The sequence below is a fragment of the Chrysoperla carnea genome, chromosome 5 (genome assembly GCF_905475395.1).
Source record: "Chrysoperla carnea chromosome 5, inChrCarn1.1, whole genome shotgun sequence".
Taxonomy (NCBI): domain Eukaryota; kingdom Metazoa; phylum Arthropoda; class Insecta; order Neuroptera; family Chrysopidae; genus Chrysoperla; species Chrysoperla carnea.
In genome coordinates, this window is record NC_058341.1 from 17,543,849 (window position 1) to 17,566,230 (window position 22,382).

General features: G+C 29.6%; 1 protein-coding gene across 1 annotated transcript in view; it reads right to left on the reverse strand.

Annotated features, from left to right (window-relative positions):
- LOC123299976 (glutamate decarboxylase) overlaps window positions 1-22,382 on the reverse strand; it is a 53,852-nt gene that overhangs the window by 21,554 nt on the left and 9,916 nt on the right. The window contains exon 2 of the mRNA XM_044882416.1: window positions 11,158-11,394. Within this exon, the coding sequence (XP_044738351.1) occupies window positions 11,158-11,394 (237 nt within the window). The remainder of the gene's footprint in view (window positions 1-11,157; window positions 11,395-22,382) is intronic.

Consider the following 22,382-nt stretch of genomic DNA (forward strand, 5'->3'; position numbering starts at 1 on the left):
TTTTAAAACTTTTTTATGTCATGCGTTTGGTCGACTTTTTGCTCCTGGGCATTCCTTGATTCGCTTCTGAATTAATGATATTTCGAAACAAAAATTTTCTGTATGAATCCTCTTTGTCGGCTCTGCTTTTTTGTGTAGATTTATACCGCGTTTCTTCGTGATCTATTTTCAGTTTTCTATTTTTGTAACTCATTAGAATCTTCTGAATACTTTCGCTTGTTTCAAACGTCAAATGTTAGTTCGAAACATTTCATTTACGTTCAACAATGTTCAACGCTCAAATTGTTCACTTGTTCTACAGAAATAACAATTCTGAACTGGATGTGGACTTTTAAGGGAAGATTAAGGCTAATTTAATCGTTCTAGTAATCGAAAAATTGGCATCGTTGTGCAAAAGTTCGGGGAAGTTTGAAGCATTTGGGATAAGATAGTGCGTGTGTTTGATTGTAACTTGCGTTAAGTGTGTGGGGTTTTCCTTAGAGTTGCGTCTATATCAACAAACATCCGCCAATTTATAGCCAAATTAACCCCTCGAATAACCCCTAGATCACAAGTCTAAACTTAAAAGGACTAAACTTAATATTCGATTAATAAAAATATAAGTAAGATGACATTACGTTTTGTGTGTGTAATTGTGTTTTAAATTAAAGCTAGAAAACTCAATTTCGATCATCCTTTATATATTTAGCAGGTTTTTGGTATACTATACTTAAATCATTTTGTCGAGGCCAACAATTTAAAAGACAAAGTATACCTACATTTTTAAAGCACATAGTTTAATTTAATTAGTTCGATCTTTTTCATTCTGATTTCATATCAAATCAAATAAATTATACAATTTGGCTCGAAAACACACTTCAAAGTTCAATAAGTTGGCCTCGATAAAACAACTCAAGTATTGATGGGTTCTGACTGAAGTTTTGAAATCGTTTTACAGGATGAAAACCATGCCTTTCTCTCAGAAAGTGAACGAGTAAGTATTAATGTAATATATTATGAATTGTGGTGATTTTAGTATAGTATAGATAACGTTGAATAGGCTTGTTAACAAACGCCTCACTGATAATATTTTGATAACAAATTCAATTATGATCTGTGTATACCTACTGTTATTGTCATCATCATATCATCAACATATTGCATTGGGATTGTTGCAACCCTAAGTACAAGTTTTTTAAACCACACGTCATATAAATATAATCATATCTACCCTTCTTCTAGCAGTCACTTTATTTTTTATTTTTTACGTCTACATGTCCTTCCGTTATCGGATAGAGTTGTTGATATCTATGGTCTATTTTTTTTTTTTTGTTATTCTGACTTTTACATTGTGGTGTTATATTTCATTTCAAATGATACAAAGTTTTTGTAGTCTTTTCGCAAATTTAAATCGAAATGTTTATAGTGACTGTGTTCGATGTATGCCTGCTGTCGAAATGGTGTTCAAGACGACGCGACGCATATCGAAACAGATGTAAAACTTTAATACATCTGGTTCAGTTAGAACAAAGTTTTAGGCTAGTCGACAGGTAGTTTCAAGTGAAAATAAATCGGAAGTTAATGAAACCCTTGGGATGTTGTTTAGGGATGTCGTTTCAGTTTTAATTCTTCAAAATCCCCAATCTCACCACCACTTTTTTCATAAAAAAGATATCTGACTCTATTTTTGTTTTATTGGTCAAAACAGAATTTTTGGCCAAAAAAAAACCTAAATTTTCCGGCCGCTTGTTTGGGTTTTCGCAATCTTTAAGTTCAGATTTGGATTCAACCACTTCGAAAACCCCCAGAACAATATTATTTTCTAAATATATTTGTTTAAATCACTTTTTATATTATAGGGAGTTGAAAGGGGGCTTATAGCTAAAAATTGAATTGTCCGCCAACCATTTTGAATTTTCACATTTTTTATGGCCAAATTTGGTTTTCAAATCCGGGTATAACAGAAGAAATAAGATGGAACTATGCATATTTTGGCCTTTTTTTAGCGAATTTTGAAAAATGACCTTTTTTTTGAAGTGCCATATCTTGGTAACGAATGAACATATATACATGTTTGAGAAATGTTCTACAAAAAGAAAATGTTTTTGCCGTAGGGCGTAAGGAAAAAAAGTTATTTAAGAAAAACCGGAAGAAGTTTAAAAAATTTTGCAGTTTTCTCCCCTCCCCCTTTTTGTACTGGGTCCTCGAGAGCGAAAACTTGAGAAAATGTTAATCAACCATCCCTGAACAATATCCCAAAGTTTTTTCCAATTTATTGCAACCTGTCAACTGAAATATTTAATAAATAACGAATATTATTATCGTTGTTATACCGTAAATTCCCCTACCAAATCGAATATTCTGCATATACGGGGTGTTTGGTTTAGTGGGGAGAAATTTGATAATATCGTTTGTATATTTTTTACATAAAAAATTAAAATGCCTAAAAACATGACAAACATATTATTTCAATTAAAATTTAATTACCAAAATACGTTTGTGTAAATTGTAATCCTATTACTAACAGAGATTTAAACACTATGCACTACTAAAAATCATCCATATTTGATTCAAATAGATATATCACCAATTTAAAAGGTCATTTAATTCAAATCCGGGTGCCTGCATACATCATACAGGGATTTTACTTATAAAACTACTCTATACTTGCTGTTCAATAAATATTTTATTAAAATTTATTGAACCAAATAATTATTTTAAATCTATAAAAGCTATTCTATCTGTTAGTATATGTATATATGTGAATATAGCAAATAGAATAATATTTTAAAATAAAACTTTTAAATATGATAAACTTTGGTTTTCATAAATGAAAATCTGGAGCGGGACTCTACTCAACTTTACCATATACAAGTACCCATTGAACTGTTAAAAGTCAAAAACTATTATTCGCGATTTCAAGAAACTGTAGAAGGCACTTTAGTGGCTGTTGAAGAGAGTATAAACAATTTCTAATCTAGAGCTTAGAGTTAACATCTTTGAAGCGATAGTTTAACCTTGAATAACTTACGACGAAGACACAAGATTTTATAAGACTTTTGAGACAACTTTAATACCTAACTAGACTGGGCTATAATAAAGTTGTAATTCTCAATATAAAAAGAACATTTCTGGATTCAAATAAAATTTGTAGAAAAGATCAGATAGTTTATTTTATAACTATTTGATCATCATGAAAATCAATATATTCACATAGTAGTTCAAATTCTGCTCAAAAATTTAACCTGTATGCCCACATTCTGTTTCACCTAATTTTTCGATAGGATAACACATTCGATAGGATTGGATTATGCAACAACTGTTTCCGATAGTAAGATTTGAAAAAAAAATTTAGCAACTTTAAAAATAGTAAAAATTTAGCAAATGTAAAAATAATTTGATGGCATTCGTATCATAATTTTTATACCATGTATATGAAATATACCAAGGTATACTTAGTTTAGTCCCAAGTTTGTAACGCTTAAAAATATTGATACTATGAACAAAATTTGGGTATATAGGTGTTTATAAAATCACCTAATTAGTCTATTTCCGGTTGTCTGCCTGTCTATCGTCTGTCCATCTCTCATCACGATTACTCAAAAAAGAAATTTTTATAGCGTGCTTAGGACGTAAAAAGTGAGGTCAAGTTCGTAAATGAGCAACATAGGTCAATTGAATCTTGGGTCCGTAGGACAAATCTTGTAAACCGTTAGAGATAGAACAAAAGTTTGAATATAAAAAATGCCCCTTATAAAAAAATAAACAACTTTTGTTTGAAACATTTTTTCGTAAACATCACTGTTTACCCGTGAGAGCGAAAATTATGCGCAAATTGTATAGTATGTATTATATGGGAATATCAGTTATATATGTTTGACATTTATGTATGTGTAATGTGACAGAGTAATCAATACAGTCTATAAATGGTATTTTAACAATTAACTCAGTCAATTGTTTGTTTTAAATTTTTCAAAAGTACCTAAGTTTTAATCAAAACATACTTTTTACAGAATTGACTTTTTGTAAATTATGATATGTTTTCAAATAGATAATTATTATGGTTTATGTAAGTTGATTGAATATGAAAATATTTGAACCCCTTCAAAGTTAATAATAATATTAAATCTATCTATATTCATACAAATAATATTTGAATAACAATATGTGTGCAGTGTTTTATCACTAAATATTGAATAACTCAACACGTCGACTATGTTTGTTATGTTTATAAGTTCAAAATCAGAAGGGGGACAAAATGTAAATTCATAGATCCCACATATTGTACGAACAATATCTTACATTTCCTGATACAAACATACAATTTCGCTGTTGAATATTATTTACTTCAAATATTCAGCCAATACGATAGTTGCCTGATGTCAAAGCCATATTACAAATAAAAATATAAAACTAGACTTCATACCATGACAAAATTTGAAAGTGAAATTAAAATTGATTAAAAAACGAAAAATTTATAGGCATTCAAAGATTATTTCCCATCTTCTTTTAGTAAAACAAAGTTTTATATGTATTTTATATGTATCTTCTATGATGATATCGGACAATGACGTCACTAACCTATATATCTTCCTCTTTGTTTAATTAGGAATTTTAAACGTTCATATTTCGTGCGTAAGTACTTCTAAAGATTTTCAAAATCAAGTTCATTTTTCTGCCCGTGCAGTGAGAATTCTGCACTTGAAGTGATAAAAAAAATTTAGTCAACATGCCCTATTGGTTTTAAGAAAATTCTGTGTACAGTCCAAAACTATTAGGTATAGAGCTAGCGTACATTTTTTTGAAATAATTTATTATCATACCGTTGTCGAAATTTTAATGATTGACCATTTTGCAGGTTGTTAAAGCATTAAAATTGAAATGAGTGGTTTCTGTGTTTAACTATTAGGAGCAATTTTTTTGACGTTCTGTTTGATTTAGTAATCAGATATGATAAGATAATAAACATTGAGTATCATCTATCTAAAAATAGAAAAATCATCAACAGATATTTTTGTGTGTATACGAAAATATAGGACGTTGCTCTCCAAAAATCAGTAGAAACATGTTGAATTGAATTGTATCATATTTTTTGTACGATATCTACCGACAGGAATTGAGGGGTTGAAGTGACAATAATCGGATAGTACCTAGAACGTCGATCGAATGTAAAAGAACTATCGAATACTTGAAAGTTTCGGAATATTATTTGAAAAACAGGGTATGACTCAGTGTAAAACTTGAAAGAAGCTTTTTTAAATATACTTTTACATTATTTCAAACAAAAAGAAGAATACTTTTAATTAGTTATAGAAAAACCAAAAAATTTGGCTGGATACATTAAAATGGTCCACGCTATATAAAAGTATATTTGCGTCGCCAAACATATGGCTATAAATTAACTTTCCTGCTAAAAAATAAATTACATCTTAATATATTTTAAGGTAGTACTATCGGTAATAGACTTTGCATTCAGAATTCAATGAAACTTGACATAGTTGTCCATTATTATATCATAATTAACCAGTTAAATTTTTAGGGGCCTTCAAAGAACTGAAAACCTGAACGTCCAGTTTTGTGAAATAAAATAAAATCTGTAATTTCCCATAAGGATCAATGTTAAAATATCTTGTTTTCAGTTCTATGTAGGCCTCTAAAAATTTAACTGGTTAATTGTGATATAATAATGGACAACTATGCCAAGTTTCATTAAATTCTGAATGCTATGAAGTCTATTACCGATAGTACTACCTAGTAAAGAGAAAATACAATAATTTTAATAATAAGCCATAAAATTTTAAACTCTACCCTGTTTTAATAAAAACTATACGATTTGCAAAACTCCCATTACTTTCACTCTCTGTATATTTATATACGGGGCATATATTTGAAGGGAATGAGACGACATGAGTGCCCTTAATTACACCACTCAAACATTCCCTAACCATGTATAGATATTCCTGTTTTTTTTTTTGTAGTCCTCAAACCATCAAATACCTTATTTCCCCTAAACATATAATAGTAGCACATATTATAGTTGTAATACTATTACAGTCAACCCTACCCAAAAATGTAAAGGGAAGATGTGGTGCATACTGAAAGTACATAAAGATTACGCAATATGGATATGGATCAGTGCACTGTAATCAATGTGAACGTATATTTTATAAAGTATAGGAATTATGGTGTTTATATACAAATATTCAATTATAATCTGAGTACAGTGAAACTTGTTTAATATATTGTTGTGTATTTCATAATAACATGCACACAATAATCAAGGACCAATGACAATACAATAATTTAATAAATTTTTCCGACTATCCTAATCAGGATCTACAGAATTATCCATTAACTAAAAAATCTTCTGATGGTGGAAGCGCATATAAGATTCCCTATTAACAAATAATGATATAAAGTAATAAATAGCCAGGCCAAAAAAAATTCCTTGAATTTACTAAAGTATATCATTTGAGGATTGGTTATAATAGTTGTGTACACACACATGTTGCGGTTAGTCAAGCTAACGATAGAACGGTGGTCAGATAGATGCTATCTTAATGGTTATGATTTCCGTGGTACTTTAATGAATTTAATAAAGCTGAAAATCGCTATAAATATTTTATATTGCATATAAATAACAGTTATGACTGTTAGTCAGGTAAATGATAAAACACGGCAGGTCAGTCAGCCCTAATGTATGCACAATAAATAAATATGGTTCAGTCATGATTACCATGGTATTTAAATGAATTTACTTAAGCTGAAAATCGTTATACAGATTGTATACTCCATATAAATAACATTTATGACTGTCAGTCAGTTAAATGTTAGAACAGGGCTGGTCAGTCAGCTCTAGTGTATGTACAATAAATAAATAAAATTCAGTCATGATTGCCGTGGTATTTAAATGAGTTAACTAAAGCTGAAAATTGTTATACAGATTGTATAATGCATATAAATAACAGTTATGATAGTCAGTCAGTTTCCCAGCAAAGCGGGTAGTTATCAGCTAGTTAATTATAATATGATATCACTTGTGAGCGTTGCCATGATAATATTTTCAAAATGTACATTTCGAGCCAGCCACTGTTTTTTTTTATTAATTAACCTTTCTTATTTTCTATTCGGGGTATTTCTGCCAAATATTCGTTGATGTACCAAATACAAAATTTCTTAAATGATCGAAGAAACAAACAAATAATGAGTTATTTATATCAAACCCAAAAATAAAATAAAAACCATGATTAAATTACATTCTCATTCTTTTACAATGATATGTAGTATAACATATTATTTACAGAAAATATTCAATTATTCCAAGCCATAGCTCAAGATAATGTCCAATAAATTGATACACACACACACCCACACAAAACAGAAAAAAACAAAAAATAAGGAGATTGATCCTTCAAAACATTCAATGTCCGATCCAATGTAAATGTAACATCATATAATGTAATGTAGTATATTGTAAAGTTTGAAACATTTACTTACAACAAAGATGCAATTTATTATCGGTTCAACGAATCACACCCTTATACGTATTACTATAGTCTTTAGTTCTTTAGTCTTTAGAGAAGCGTAAGATTTCTATTTACTTTGTTTATATATCGGATGAAACAGAAGTAACGTACGATGATCGAAGAATTTTCCAGTAAAGCATTTTTTTTGGATAAAATTATCGAGGGTAAAAAAAATTGTATATTTGCGTGACCTAGCAATGACCATGGAAGGACTTGTGCAAGTCAATTTAAAATGAAAATTCTCGTTTTCTATTGTCGATTTTCAATGCAAAATTCTACCTATGCAAAAAAATATTTTCAAATTACATTATTTTCTTAGAATCTATCCGCCTAGAAATTAATTGGGGATTATCGACGGTATACATCTGGACCTCATTGGAACCCTATGAGGTATGTTTTTTAAAAAAATCCTTATAATGGCTCAATCAGAACCCAACCGGGAATTCTTTAATTGGTTTGAGAGGGATCTAAATGGCAAATCCCAACGTGAAAATAAGAATCTTTAGTCAGTTTTTCACAATTTGATATTTTGTGGGACCTAAACGAAAAATCTTCAATAAGAGCAGGACAAAGTATAAGAGCTGTCCCTATAGGGCAGCAAAATAATGAAAATTTATAGTCAGGATAAGTCCATATTTGAAAGTAAAAATTCCTGGCTATGGGCACTGTTTTCACTGCTTATGGATAAAAGGAAATTTTTGATTTATTTTTAAGTTTAACTTCAAATTACCTACCTCTAAATTCAACGTAAATGTCAAAATTAAGAAAACCATTAATTTTCTGGTTAAAAATTACTTAAAAATGGCTTAGGTTTTTAAAAAAATGATTCCAATAATGAATATCCATCTATTCCATTACTTTGTGGGCAGAATATGCATTTAACTTTTACACGAATCGACGACAAAAATGGTTTTCAATTTAAAATTTTGAAGATGATTTTCCTATAGTTTACCATGTTTATTTCTAAATCACATAAATATGCTCAGGAAATTGATTATTTTGACCCTTGGAAGTTTCTTCAAGTAGATCCTTCTTGGACCGTTCCGTTAATTTTGTGACATTGTGTATGTAACATATTATCTAATACTAAAGCCTGATGTTTGATGTTATTTAGAAAAGTATTATTGTTTTACTTAGTGAAAACTATTTTAAAGCTTTCTACACAAAATTATTTGACTTGTTTTTAAGCATTAGTTTTAAATACCTCATTTAAAACTATACTGAAATTAATGTAGCAGTGTTTTTAACGATTATAACTGTCTTAATTGTCTATCAAATTCAATTATATAGAAATTTTGAAATAATAAAAAGGATCTTAAAAAAATCCACATACAGTTGAAAAACACAATTAAAAAATAACAACGCCAAAAGAGGATAAGTCTTTAAAATTGTCCAAAGTATAACGCCATATAAAGTAAAGAGAATGGTGTGCTCGGAAATAGAGTACTTCTGTCTCACCCCATGGGGATAAATCGAAAAAGTACAAGTTCGCATGTATATAGACTTTCTTAAGTACACTCAGGCAAACATTTTCCACCGGCTCCCATAAAAAACTACTGAAGAGGTGTCTATTCTTTGGTCAAATGAAATTTGGGAAACAGAAACTAATTTAGAAACTGTTATCGTTGATTGTTTTTGAACATTGAACACCGTTTTCCGTGTCTGTTACATAAATCATATTCGTCATTTATATAATAACTATGCATGATAAATGATCATCTCTTATAAAACAGTTTCTATTAAATATTAAAATTTGACATATATATTTTATCCTACATAATATAAATTATTATATTCATTCATTTCAAAATAAAACAAGTATGGTATTAAGTGATTAGTAATCGTATATTTGAAGCTAATAGCTTTCCCTCTGCTAGCAAATATAATGTATTATAAGTATATAAATACAAAAAAAAACAACATTAAATATCTTCTCATTTGTGTGTATAAATGTATGTATATGATGCAGATGGATTGCTAAATCAGTTATTTTATACGTATGATCTAAGAGACGGTATAAGGTCGATCTTCAACCATCTGATAATCAAATGAGACATATTTTTTATGAAATTTTATTGATTTAAACATTCTTATCATAGTTTTTCTATCGAAAAGTGTTCATGTTCCATGAACGGTTTTTTTCAAGCAAGCCTATACCATTTTTTTTTTCGTAATTAAATTATCTTTTTTCTGATACCATTTTCGATTGGTTAACAGATCGGAGTAGTTACCTACAATGACTTACCTGTTTATATAGTATGAACAGATCTATACCGATCGGTTAATCAATCGAAATTGGTATCGAAAGAAAGATAATTAAATTACAAAAATAATGGTATAGGCTTGCCTGAAAAAAACAGTTGATTAAAATTTATTTAGTTAAAAATAGCCATGAACACTTTTCGATTAAAAAACTACGATACGCATATAGCCCAGACAAACGAATTTTGTCGTTTGAAAGTATAGGGTATTTTGCGTCAAAGCTGGGAGTTCTGAATTTTTTGCAAACTTGCTTATGATGCTCGAGCGCCGAACGCAACTTTATCAAAAATCGAAATAAACCGCCAAAGTTTTGTTTTTTTCAGATTTTGGCGATTATAACCCTAAAGGGATAGTTTTTGAAGTATCTTTTCTAAATGTTTTTAAATGAGACTAAATTTGGTACAATATGAGACTAGAATCGTTCCTGTAGACTCAATAGTTTCCGAGATGTAAAACAACTGATTCAGCAATCCATCTTCGACATATATACTCTAGTTTAAAAGCATTATGTAGTACTATAGTGAAGTGATGTACTAATACCTCTTCTGTACATACTTCTACCACCTACAAAGTATTACATATCCTGCTGTTTTTATAGAGACCCCCGACCGTCAGGTGTCAAAACTGTCATATGCTTCACTGATTCACATCATACATAGTGAAAGAACTCTTTTAACATACATATATAAAATAAAAATCCCTTTACATATAGGAAAACATACGAAAATCTCTCTATGAAATTTTCTAAATACTAGGAAAGTCGAATATAATGCTCTTGTACAGATTCACTTCCTTGATAAAGATGCATTTCATGCATTGAATCACAAATGCTGCATGAATAAAAATGTTTGAGTCGAAAAAGACCGAGCATAAACTGATAATTATTGAGAATTCGGAGCATATTTGCTATAATCTGGAGTCCGGTGTTGGTGGCCCTATTTTGGAACTATGTTCCTTATCGCACGATATTTGTTTGGTTGGGAGTTTAAAACAAAATAACTGCAACAGAAACCATAAACCGACATCTAGGTACCTAGGAAAGTGAAAAACTTTTTCAATCGATTCTGGTTGCCATGCATTTTGAGAAAATGCAAAATTGTTTTTATATGACTGTCAATTTGTATTTTTTGTCAAAATTTTATGTTTGATCATTTCAAAAAAATTGAGCTGCGAATGAGTTATGTTATAATAAATATCCTAATCAAACCAAACGTAATGTGCTAACATATGGGGTTGACTACTAAATCAGAAGTATGTCCTTTTGAAACTAATACTACAATTATTTTAAAATTTGCTATGTTTGGACATTTTAAATGTCCTACACTGTATTTATTACACTGTATTATTTTTCGAGCAAAAAAAAAAAAATTAATATTTCAAATGTACATACCTGTTTTCACTTGATATTTTAATGTTAACGCACAATCATCAATTAATTTCTGTAATGTTACGGGTTGATCAGGTATTTCTAAATCTATTAATCGCCACATTTCATCTGGATGATGAAATTCTAATACAGGACGTGATCGATCATGTGTATCCTTAACCCAATCCATTAATACATCGACAACTCGTTGTAAAAATTCTTTGGTTACTGGATAACCTTCTTCATTTAATGGCAAAATATCTGTAACAAAAAAACAATGAATTAATATAAATATTAAAATCAAAAACTCAAATGATTCCACGAGAATCCTTCTTACGAGCAATTTTGCTCCTTTTTAATATAGTATTAGTTATTTATTACAAAAGATAAGCATCCAAATTGTCGAAAATGAAATCGTAGGTTAGTATAATTTTATCAGAACTGAAAATTCTTCGACTTGACATGAATCTTTTTTCTGATTTTTGTGCAAAGAAGCTATTATTTTATTTTTTTTTTTTTGCAAACAATTTGACGAAAGTGGTCCACTTATAGAGCTTATGAAAGCCAGTGGTTTTTTATAGCACTATAAAACTTTAAAATCGGGATTTATTGTTATAGCAGGCGGCTTACTACGATCAGTTCTGTGATGGTATTATTCGCGATCGAAGCCTCGCTACGTTGAATATATTTCACAAAAAATAATTTTAGTAAGTATAAAAATGCGTTTATTACGTATTATTTTTAAAATATATAAAATAAGGTATTTATTTATCTCTATTCTATAGTCTTTTTTACATCCTTTAATCTGCTCCATCAGTCAAATATTTCAATTTTCACCCTAATTCTTTTTTTTTAAAGGGAGCTCTAATAGTTTTCTTTTAGAATATATAGCACAATGAAAATGCATTGGCAAGAAGAGTATTTTTCTCTTCTTTAAGACGATCGATGGGTTTAATATGATGCGTGGTATTATCATGAAAACAACTGATAATAAATTTTGATATTATTAAACAGATAAAGTCTATCATTTTTCAATCAATATTATATATTTTCTGATCCATAAAAGTTGAATAGAAAAAAAAGGAAAGTCGTTTTATGCTGTTTTATATTCAACTATCGCACCCGACAGGCGTTGTTCTGTGTAAATGTAGCTCCAATTCATTAATACGTATACTATGATTAGCCTGCCCACTAAATCCTTACCGCTTAACCCATCCCGCTAAACCCAAATTTTACTTCAATCTATTGGACAGGCTATGACCTCTAATAAATACCTATTCACAATATCTGAATAGTAATAAATAATACCTCAATATTATTAAAAAAAACGTAGTGTACATAGTAAGTTGTAATAATAATGAAATTTTAATAATAATACTTCAATACTATTAAAAATGATTTATATGCGCTCCCACCATTTAATGAAATTTATTTTTTTTGGTGAGGAATCCTCTAAGACTGTTGTGGTGGGTCGAATGGTAAATCTAAATAATCATCGGATTCACTTGAACATACACACAAAATTTCATCAAAATCCGTCCGGTAGTTTAGGAAAAGTACAGACACTAATATTTAAATACTCGAAATATATATAATAGATGAAAATAATACGAATCTATAACGGGATTCCTCGAACTTATGATCCTCGGTACCCCTTGTTCGAAACTCATATCGATTCTCTGTACGGTTTAGAAGAAATTAACTATCAAAGTCAGCGTTTTTACCAAAAAAAAATTTGTTTATTGTTATACACAGTTCTTATTTTTGATATGATTTTAATGCTTAAAACTTGAAGAATATTTTATAAGATAACAGCGCTGTGGTCTTTTTAGCCGCATCTTCATCTACTGTGCTTCCTGCCAATATTAATGCCATTATTTTTGACACTCGAAATTCCATAGATCCTTTTCGTCTTGAAGATTGCTTTGATCATTGTTAAATGCTGTCAAAACATTCAAAATATTTATATTTTTCCAAATAAATTTTCTTTTACATTTCAAAGACACTTCTGGTGATTTATTTGCAAAATGAATGCTGTACTCCAGCGTCATGGTGCTCGTCATATATTCGTAATACCAGAAGGTTTAAAAGAATTAATGATGGATATATCACGTGAAGTATTACGTTCTCAACCATCAAATATTTATGGATTTATTGCTGATTATTGTGATGCATTGATGATAACACGTGAAAATACACGAATTGCAACACAAGTTGTTGATAATGTTACGGATTGTAGTGTAACGATTGTTGATCTATTACATAGTGCGGGAATGACATGGGAAGAAGCTGATGATAAAGCGTCTATTATTCAAAAGCATTTTAGGTAATTGTTTAATTTTATTTATTAGATAAATAAACGTTTGGCACTATAACTTTTGGAGGTCTGAAATCAATGAATTGATGATCAACTTTTTATGTGATTCTTTTTGTCCAAGGAAGCAAGCTAGTACTTAAGGCTAGTTAATCTAAATTGGCTTAATTTGAGTATTCAGTTTAATTTGAAATTTACAATCAGTGAGGTGATATCTACAGCGCAGGGTGGGCTATAGCTACAGAAAGGGAAAATTATAATCAACGAAAGGATTAATTAGCAATTGCGTTCTACGGGCTAATTTGGTGGATCTTTCACTAAAATCATCCTTTTCGAGGAAAAATAAAATCATGGTGGTCAAAAAATCTTGATATATCCAAATCTTAATCTTAATCTGAATTTTAGCTAAAGTATATATATCTGAAGAAAAATTGTTGTAATTTTTCAGAGAATATCTAGAACGTAAATACTACCCAAAAACAGAAGATGTTGGTGGCGAAGAGCATATGATTGAGGTGATTTTAAGAGAATTAGATCTACCACGCTATAAAGCTGAAAAAGCTCAAATAGCAATAAAATCAGCATGGAATTCATACAAAGAACGTCAAAAACTATTTGAAAGTGATGTAGAATTTGTTAACTGGCGTAAAGCATTACAAAATGCTATGTTTTTGTATCGACGTACAGGTAGTTATTAATAAATTGTTAGTAAACTGCTAGTCTAAATTGAAACTACTGAAAATGGGTCCACTTTTGGTTTTAATTAGTACGAATTATTATCGCCAGTTTTGAAATCCTATTTATCAAAAAGTACAGCCTACTTTGAAATCAAAAGCCACTATGACACAACTTATAGATTTGTAGTTGTGTGTGTATTGAGTATGTGTACAGTGACAATGTCTTAGTATTGTACACTGTTGTCACAAACGAGTATCACCTTGTTAGAAATTATATATTTTTTATCGTAATTGAAGTTAGTTTATCAGTCATTGGTCATAACCATCAAATCCAGCACCTGTTACAAGGGTTAAATCATATTTGACATTGAGTTAATCTTGAATAGATAACAAATTTTGATTTTAATTTAAACTGAATTTTATTTGGCAAAAGTTATGGAAATTACAAAGTTATAGTAGGTGAGGTTTTATTATCTTTAATTTATCGTGAAAATCTTGAGATTTCTCAGCAATAGTTTATCATTTTCTGCGTTATTATGTTGATTTCCGTTTGTTTAATAAATCGATGTATCTGATAATCTTGTATGCAGGTATACCTGAAGAAACCGCTCGACGTGCTGCATCTACCATACAAGCAGCTTATCGTGGATATTATACACGACGTTATTTAAAAAGGCTTAAGAAGAGACATGACGAAACCGAAGCTGAACAGCTTGCTAATGCTACAGAAAATAGTGATGCTAGTAAATATCCACCAGAAGTACAAGAAACATTTGATAGATTAGGAATTAAACCAGATGATAAACGTGATTTAGATGCCATAATTAAAATACAATATAAAGTCAGGCAGCATTTAGGAAAACGTTATGCAAAACGTTTAGCCCATGATATTATGCATAATATTACAGAAAATCTATATCCTGATTATGGTGAAACTGAAGACCAATCACATGTGTAGGTGTCTCCGAGTCACTTTGTTGTCCGATAATTTTTTTAATTTCTTTTCAATATAGACCCCAAGGTGGAGATCATGATACCATTGGAGCGGACACTTTTGCACCTAGAGAACCACTAACAGTTGAAACGTTGAATATTTTCCCGGAAAATAAAGAGGCATTGTATGAAGATGAAATTCTTCCCTCAGAAGACAGTACCATTCAAGATACTTCATTAAAGAGTCCGATAACAGCATCAACTAATAATACTATATCTGAAATAACAGAGGCTAGTAGTGTATGGGATCATTCCGATGATGGTAATGAAAAATAGATTTTTACAGATTTTCTTTTTTAATATAAATTTGTATATTTTTTCAATTATATTTTACGATAAATCATTTATTAACCGTTTTTATCCTAGATACTTAGAATTTTCTGTGTTAATAATTGGGAATGTGATTCAAAAAAAGTAAAAAAGTATGCGGTTTTTTTCTGAAAATAGAAAATTTAGATAGTAAAAATAAGCTTGCCGCCAAATCAAAGATGGTCGTTAAATGCCCTCCTCGATGCTCGAAACTTTTGTTGCTGAGAGTTTTTTATTGAGAGCTTTCCTGGGGAGATAAAAGCATCTACTTCTGTTCTCGGCTTCTCGTTTCCAGTTTCCAATTCCCAGTCCTCTCAAATCTTTTTCCACTAACTTTGTCCATCTGGTCTTGGACCTACCTCTCTTTTTTTCAGTATTTCCTCTGATCAAGACTTGCCACTCTGCTCTATCTAAGGGGAATCGAAATACATGACCCAACCATCTCAATCTCTGTGATCTTATGACGTTTGTTATACAGTTCTTGGCTTTTTTCCCAAAAATGCCGACCTCCAAATATTCCTAATACCTTTCTCTTCCAAATGTTCAGTGTCTGTTTTTCTTTCTGGTTCAGCTTCCATAAATCGCTACCATACATTTTATTGTTTTGCTAATCTTTGTGTTCATTGATATGACCTTGGAGTTAAAAAATTGCTTCACAGCGTCATATATTTAGACTTCTCTTCATTAATCTTTAACCCTTTAGAATTGGCTGCCTTTTCGAGATTCTTTAATGCACCTACGAGGTGTACCTTCGTTTTCGCAAATATCCCACCGGTAAGACCAACTGCATATATCCTGAATAAGTAAGTTGTTAACGTACTTCTCAATTGTTCTTCGCATAAGTAGACTTTTGCCATTTACAATTTCTATGATTTAGACTTACACACTTGGTACAGTGGTATAAAATTAAACCAATGGTAGCTGCCACAATATTGAATTAAAATAATAAAATAAAATAAATAAATTTTAAATTTTAAAAGCTAACCACAATCTATTTATAATAAATAAATTATGATAATAAATAAAACTAACACTCTATCATCGTATTTGACTGTGGTTGATTTTCTCCCCAAACAAATTCAAGTATTATAAATTACAGTATAAATATAATAGACATGACTATATCAATATATTTACATTATTTATAAAATGTACAATATTTTAATATCTATTTTTCATATATTTTTTTGCAAACGAAAAAACTGAAAGATAACAACTAACATTTTTTTATAACGGACTAAAAAGTAAAAAATAGTTTCTCTAATCCTTATGAAGGAAAATGGAAACGAAAAACATGGGTCGCAAATTTAGTTTTCTCCAAGATTTTCGTTTTCCTTATCCTTCATAAGGATACTAGGAATTATTTTTTACTTTTAGTCCGTTATAAAAACATGGTAACCAGAATTTTTTTGAAATTCTATTATTGATTTTTGCCTTTTATTTTCTTCATCTTTCTCTCCTCATTTTCGTTTTTCTTCTTCGTTTTTCAAATGTTCATGCATTATTATCCACTTCTGAGCTATGGTCCAAATTTAAAGTCTTTAGCTCACCGGGAAGTCAGTTTAAAGTCAATTACGAAATTCTTACAGTTATCCTATGTACTGACAGCATCCCATGCAACTTTATTATAGTTAGAAATTCAACCACCAGATGCCATGATGAAAATGGTCAGTTGTCAATGTCTATATATATATGGGATATATATATACTCTATATTAAACCGATTATAAGTGTATTAAGAAGTTATTGTTTAACATTACTACCATTTGTTGAAGCTCATATTATTATCACTTGAATCACCCTGTATAAATTCAACTTACTGTATAAAAAACAGTATAAATTTAAATTTGTTTACAATAAGGGAAAAAAAGGGGAATGATAATTTTGTATACATAGGCAAATGGCAATACATTACATTAAAAAAAATCAGCTTAACTTGATTCTCTGTATATTCACTGACTGGAACTGTGAAGATACACATTATTTACTTTTAGAGTGTTAAAAGGTAAATAGATTTAGTAAAAATTTGCATTTAATCTTTGTTTTAACAGTTACTTTTTATTCAATAATGATTTACGTTAATAATAATTTTTTTAAACATAAATTTTAAACATGTTAGCGTTGATCATAAAATTTTTCTATAATTTTTTCACCAAATCTTCATTGGCGTAGTTAGAAATTTTTCCGAGGGTGGCTAGCCCCTAAGGGGGTCAGTGACTCCCAAAAATTCTCAGTGAAAAGTAAATCTTTTATTAGATAAGCAATTTTTAACATATAATTTTCTTGCATGTTGCCGTTGATCATAAAATTTCTCTATTCAATCTTTCGTTGAATTTTTTCACTAAATCTTCATTGACGTAGATAGAAATGTTTCCTACGATGGGCAGACCAAATTCTGGTCAGTGAACCTCAAAAATTCTCGATGAGAAAACAACCTTTTATGAGATAAGCAATTTTTGACCAATAATTTTCTTGATATTTGAATTTGAAAGTTGAAATACGATTTTTAATTAAATTTTTTCATTGATTTTAATCGATTTTTATCGAATTTTCTTTTCAATTACTTGTATTTTTCATAGCTTAGATATTTCGATATTTACGATAAATACAATGCGTGAAATATTTCACTTCTACCGGGTACAAATTAAATTTTTTTTTTTAAACATTCGATTTTTCTAATTCGGGCTTTATAAATCTATGAGATCGAAAATTAGCACTTCGGGAAAATTCTTTTTGGAGTACTTCATTGTGATCTATTTTGTTTTATTTTATATATTTATAATGTTTTATTGAAACCCCTTTGAAAAAATCGAAAAATTCACAAAAATATTTTTGTTTTGGAATTTGATAAAACTAAGTTTATATGGTAATTTTGGCCCAAAAAATTCAAAAATCGCATTTTTTTGGCGATGTATCCAATAATTTCGGAGAAAAACGATATCTCGTATCAATTTTTCATTTTATCTGGAAAACTACTCGCCCAAATGCTTAATGAACGCGATTTTTGAATTCTTTGGGTCAAAATTCCCTTATAACATGAGTTTTATCCAAATCGGAAACGAAAATTTTTTTTCGATTTTTTGCAATTTTTTTAAGGGGTACCCTTTGAAAAAATCGAAAAATTTAGAAATTTTTTTAAATTTCGGATTTTGCTCAAAATCAGTTTATATGGTAATTTTGACCCAAAAAATTCAAAAATCTCATTCATTTGGCGATTTAACCAATAGTTTCGGAGAAAAACGATACCTCGTATCAATTTTTGATTTTATTTTGAAAACTACTCGCCCAAATGCTTAATGAACGCGATTTTTGAATTTTTTGGGTCAAAATTACCTTATAACATGAGTTTTATCCAAATCGGAAACGAAAATTTTTTTTCGATTTTTTGCAATTTTTTTAAGGGGTACCCCTTTGAAAAAATCGAAAAATTTAGAAATTTTTTTAAATTTCGGATTTTGCTCAAACTCAGTTTATATGGTAATTTTGACCCAAAAAATTCAAAAATCGCATTCATTTGGCGATTTAACCAATAGTTTCGGAGAAAAACGATATCTCGTATCAATTTTTGATTTTATCTGGAAAACTACTCGCCCAAATGCTTAATGAACGCGATTTTTGAATTTTTTGGGTCAAAATTACCTTATAACATGAGTTTTATCCAAATCGGAAATGAAAAATTTTTTTAGATTTTTTGCAATTTTTTTAAGGGGTACCCCTTTGAAAAAATCGAAAAATTTAGAAATTTTTTTAAATTTCGGATTTTGCTCAGAGTCAGTTTATATGGTAATTTTGACCCAAAAAATTCAAAAATCAGGTTCATTTTGTTATTGGGCGAGTAGTTTATAAGAAAAACTATATCTCGGATCGAGAATTTGTAAATCTAGGGTATTTTATATACTTATTTTTGATTAGCAGTTTTCACGAAACCCGAAAAATTTTTGAATTAAATCACAAGCTTAAAATCTAATATTGTAGTGGTTTTGTTAGATTAGGATAGGTTGTAGTGACTATCCAGTCGAACACACTGAATCCAAGACGATCAGGTCTTTTATGAAAAGATATAGTTCGCTTCCACACAGAGCCAATTTTCCTTGGATCATTATTATAGCTGTTCAGAAACAGCAAAATAGATTTGACAACGATAGGTTTAATTGTAATAAAAATAAAATTGAATAGCTCCTACAAAAATGATAGTAAACATGGTGTCATGTGTCAATTTTTGTAAATTTGATTCTTTATTTTTTTAAATTAAAAGAAATACGATAATCAATTATTCCACCTTCAGTAATTTTTAAAGTAAATTCGAAAAAATATTTGAATAATTGAAAAATATTTTTATTAAAATAACAATTATACATAATTAAAATTGAATAGATATAAATAATTAGTTTGCATTCAAAGTATTGTTTAATTATGTATTTTATTTAAGGTCGCTTTTAACATCTAGGTCATTAGCAACTACAATGTATTATTTTGAAATAGTTTATTAATTATTTGACATTGTGAAATATGGTCGAATAAATTTTAATATAGTATATTCTTAAAATAAATAATGTATTTAAAACAAAAGTCTTTCGAACTAATTAATTATTTGTAAAGATGAAGATTTAATCTTTCACTGGAAGAAACATTTTTGTACATCTTTATACCATGCATATATATGAAATATATCAAAATATGTTAAGTTTAGTCCCAAGTTTGTAACGCTTAAAAATAATGATGCTATGAGCAAAATTTGGTAACGACAACACAATAAATAAACTTAGGTCAATGGGGTTTTGGGTCCATAGAACCCATCCATTTAAGCGTTAATTAGAACAAAAGTTTACATAGGACAAAAGTTCATAAAAAAATGAACAACTTTTGTTTGAAACATTTTTTCGTAAACATCTCTGTTTACCAGTGAGTGGAATATCAGCTATGTGTGCGTGAAATGTATGTATATACGGCTCTCTAAGAGTGACTATCTTTCTTTACCTACATGACGTAAAACAAACTTACGATTGCGTAATCAACATTGTCTATACATGATATTTCAACAATTAACTCAGTCAATTGCTTGTTTTAAATCAATTTGCTACACAATTTTTCCGCTGCTAACAACGCACCAGACAAATCATTTTAGTGTGGCTGCAACATTATAAGTGAAATTTACAAATTTAAAAGTCCCCGATAAATTTTTCGGGTGCGGAACTCTAAAGACGTACTTGAATCGTATCTAAGAACATTCTCCATTAAATTATCTTTTTTCTTAGAGCGTCCTATAAACTGAACCGATTCGCACTTAAAACGTAGTCTTCCATTAAAGTACCTTTCAAACGAAACTAAAAAGAATCCAAATCGGTTCATCCGTTTAGTGGCGCTACTATGCCACAGACAGACAGACACACGGTTAAACTTATAACAACTCTTTTCTTGGTTCGGGGGTAAAAAATGATTTAGTTTTCTCTCGTTTTTTATCGCTCTCTGGTGCAAGTTCACTTTCATAAACGTTGTTTTCTCTGGTATCATTAAATGAATTTTAATTTTTTCTCCTTCAATATTTTCCAACATGTGTTTTTCAAAAAAACAATGTGAAATCATTAAAAAAGTATTCTTTATTAAAATAACAATAGCACAATAAATTATAAAATTGAATATAGAGATAAATTATTGTTAGGCGTTCATCATTTTGTTGAATAGAAAGGAATTTTTCAATTTTTTTAATAACAAAAAAAAAACCGTGTTTAGTTATTTCAAACTAAAACACAAAAAAAGGAAAACTTAAACAAGCATTCAAGTGAAACATATTGTTGGAATGTGATTACATACACATATTTTTCAAGCGGAATATATGGATGAAGCTTTCGAAGAGATGCTATGTGTAGTTATTGTATATAGGGTAGAAGCGCGCAGATGTTTCATAATGTTATTGGAATGTCCGATATTTCTTCTCATTTAAATCCATCCAGCAGGCAGATTTATCCCTTCTATATAAATTGCACACATATTGTTGTTCATTTTGTTGTAAGGGATGATTTGAAATTCGATGTAATATAAATAAAAATAATAAATTTAACAAAAATAAAACAAGTTCAGTAGTTTAAATATAGCGACTTTAACTGTCGAGGTCCATTAATATTGGAATGATTTGAGTCGGTCTGGATTTTTAATGAATTCCGACTGTTAAAATTATTATGTAAAATACTAAACTTTTTTTTCTTTTCAGTTTTTACTTCTCGCAGCCGGATTTTAGTCAGATTTATCAAATGCCTATTCTATGATACCCCACTTAACATAGCATTCAATGATACTCCTATTTCTAACGTGGTCGGGTAATTTTTATAACTTTGGTATAGTCGGTGCCACTATCAAATTAAGACGAATCTAACGACACCTATAATCTATCTGTTTAAGCTACAAAGCATACCAAAAAAAATATACATAAATACGTATATTCACTCCAAAAATATAACCCTCCTCCTGGCGCAGACGGGTAAAAAAATAAGAGTGACTAGTCAAGACGGAACAAAAACTGATATATTGCCTAGATATTTAAGCGGTGCGTGCCGAACTTAATTTAGCTTTGCGCACGGAAATATTTATGAGTTCTATTCCTTCTCATTTATGTAATAATATTGCCTATATTTTTTGTGAGAATAATATTACAATTATTTAATAATATAGGCAATGCTATTACATAAATGATTTTTGCAAAATTAGTCATACTTAGAAAATTGAAGTCTTTTGCGTAAAATAAATAAAGAGTTAGAATTTTGTCTTAATTATTATCTTGCCTTGGATGCCTTACTTCTGAAAGAAGAAAGACATCAAAGAAATTTCGAGCAAATATTCTATTCATTTTTTGGTCTAGGGAGTTCAACTGTTTAGGAGCTACGATGCCACACACAGAAAAACAGATACACAGATACGTTAAACTTATGATACCCCTTTTTTTAGTCGGGGGTTAAAAATTC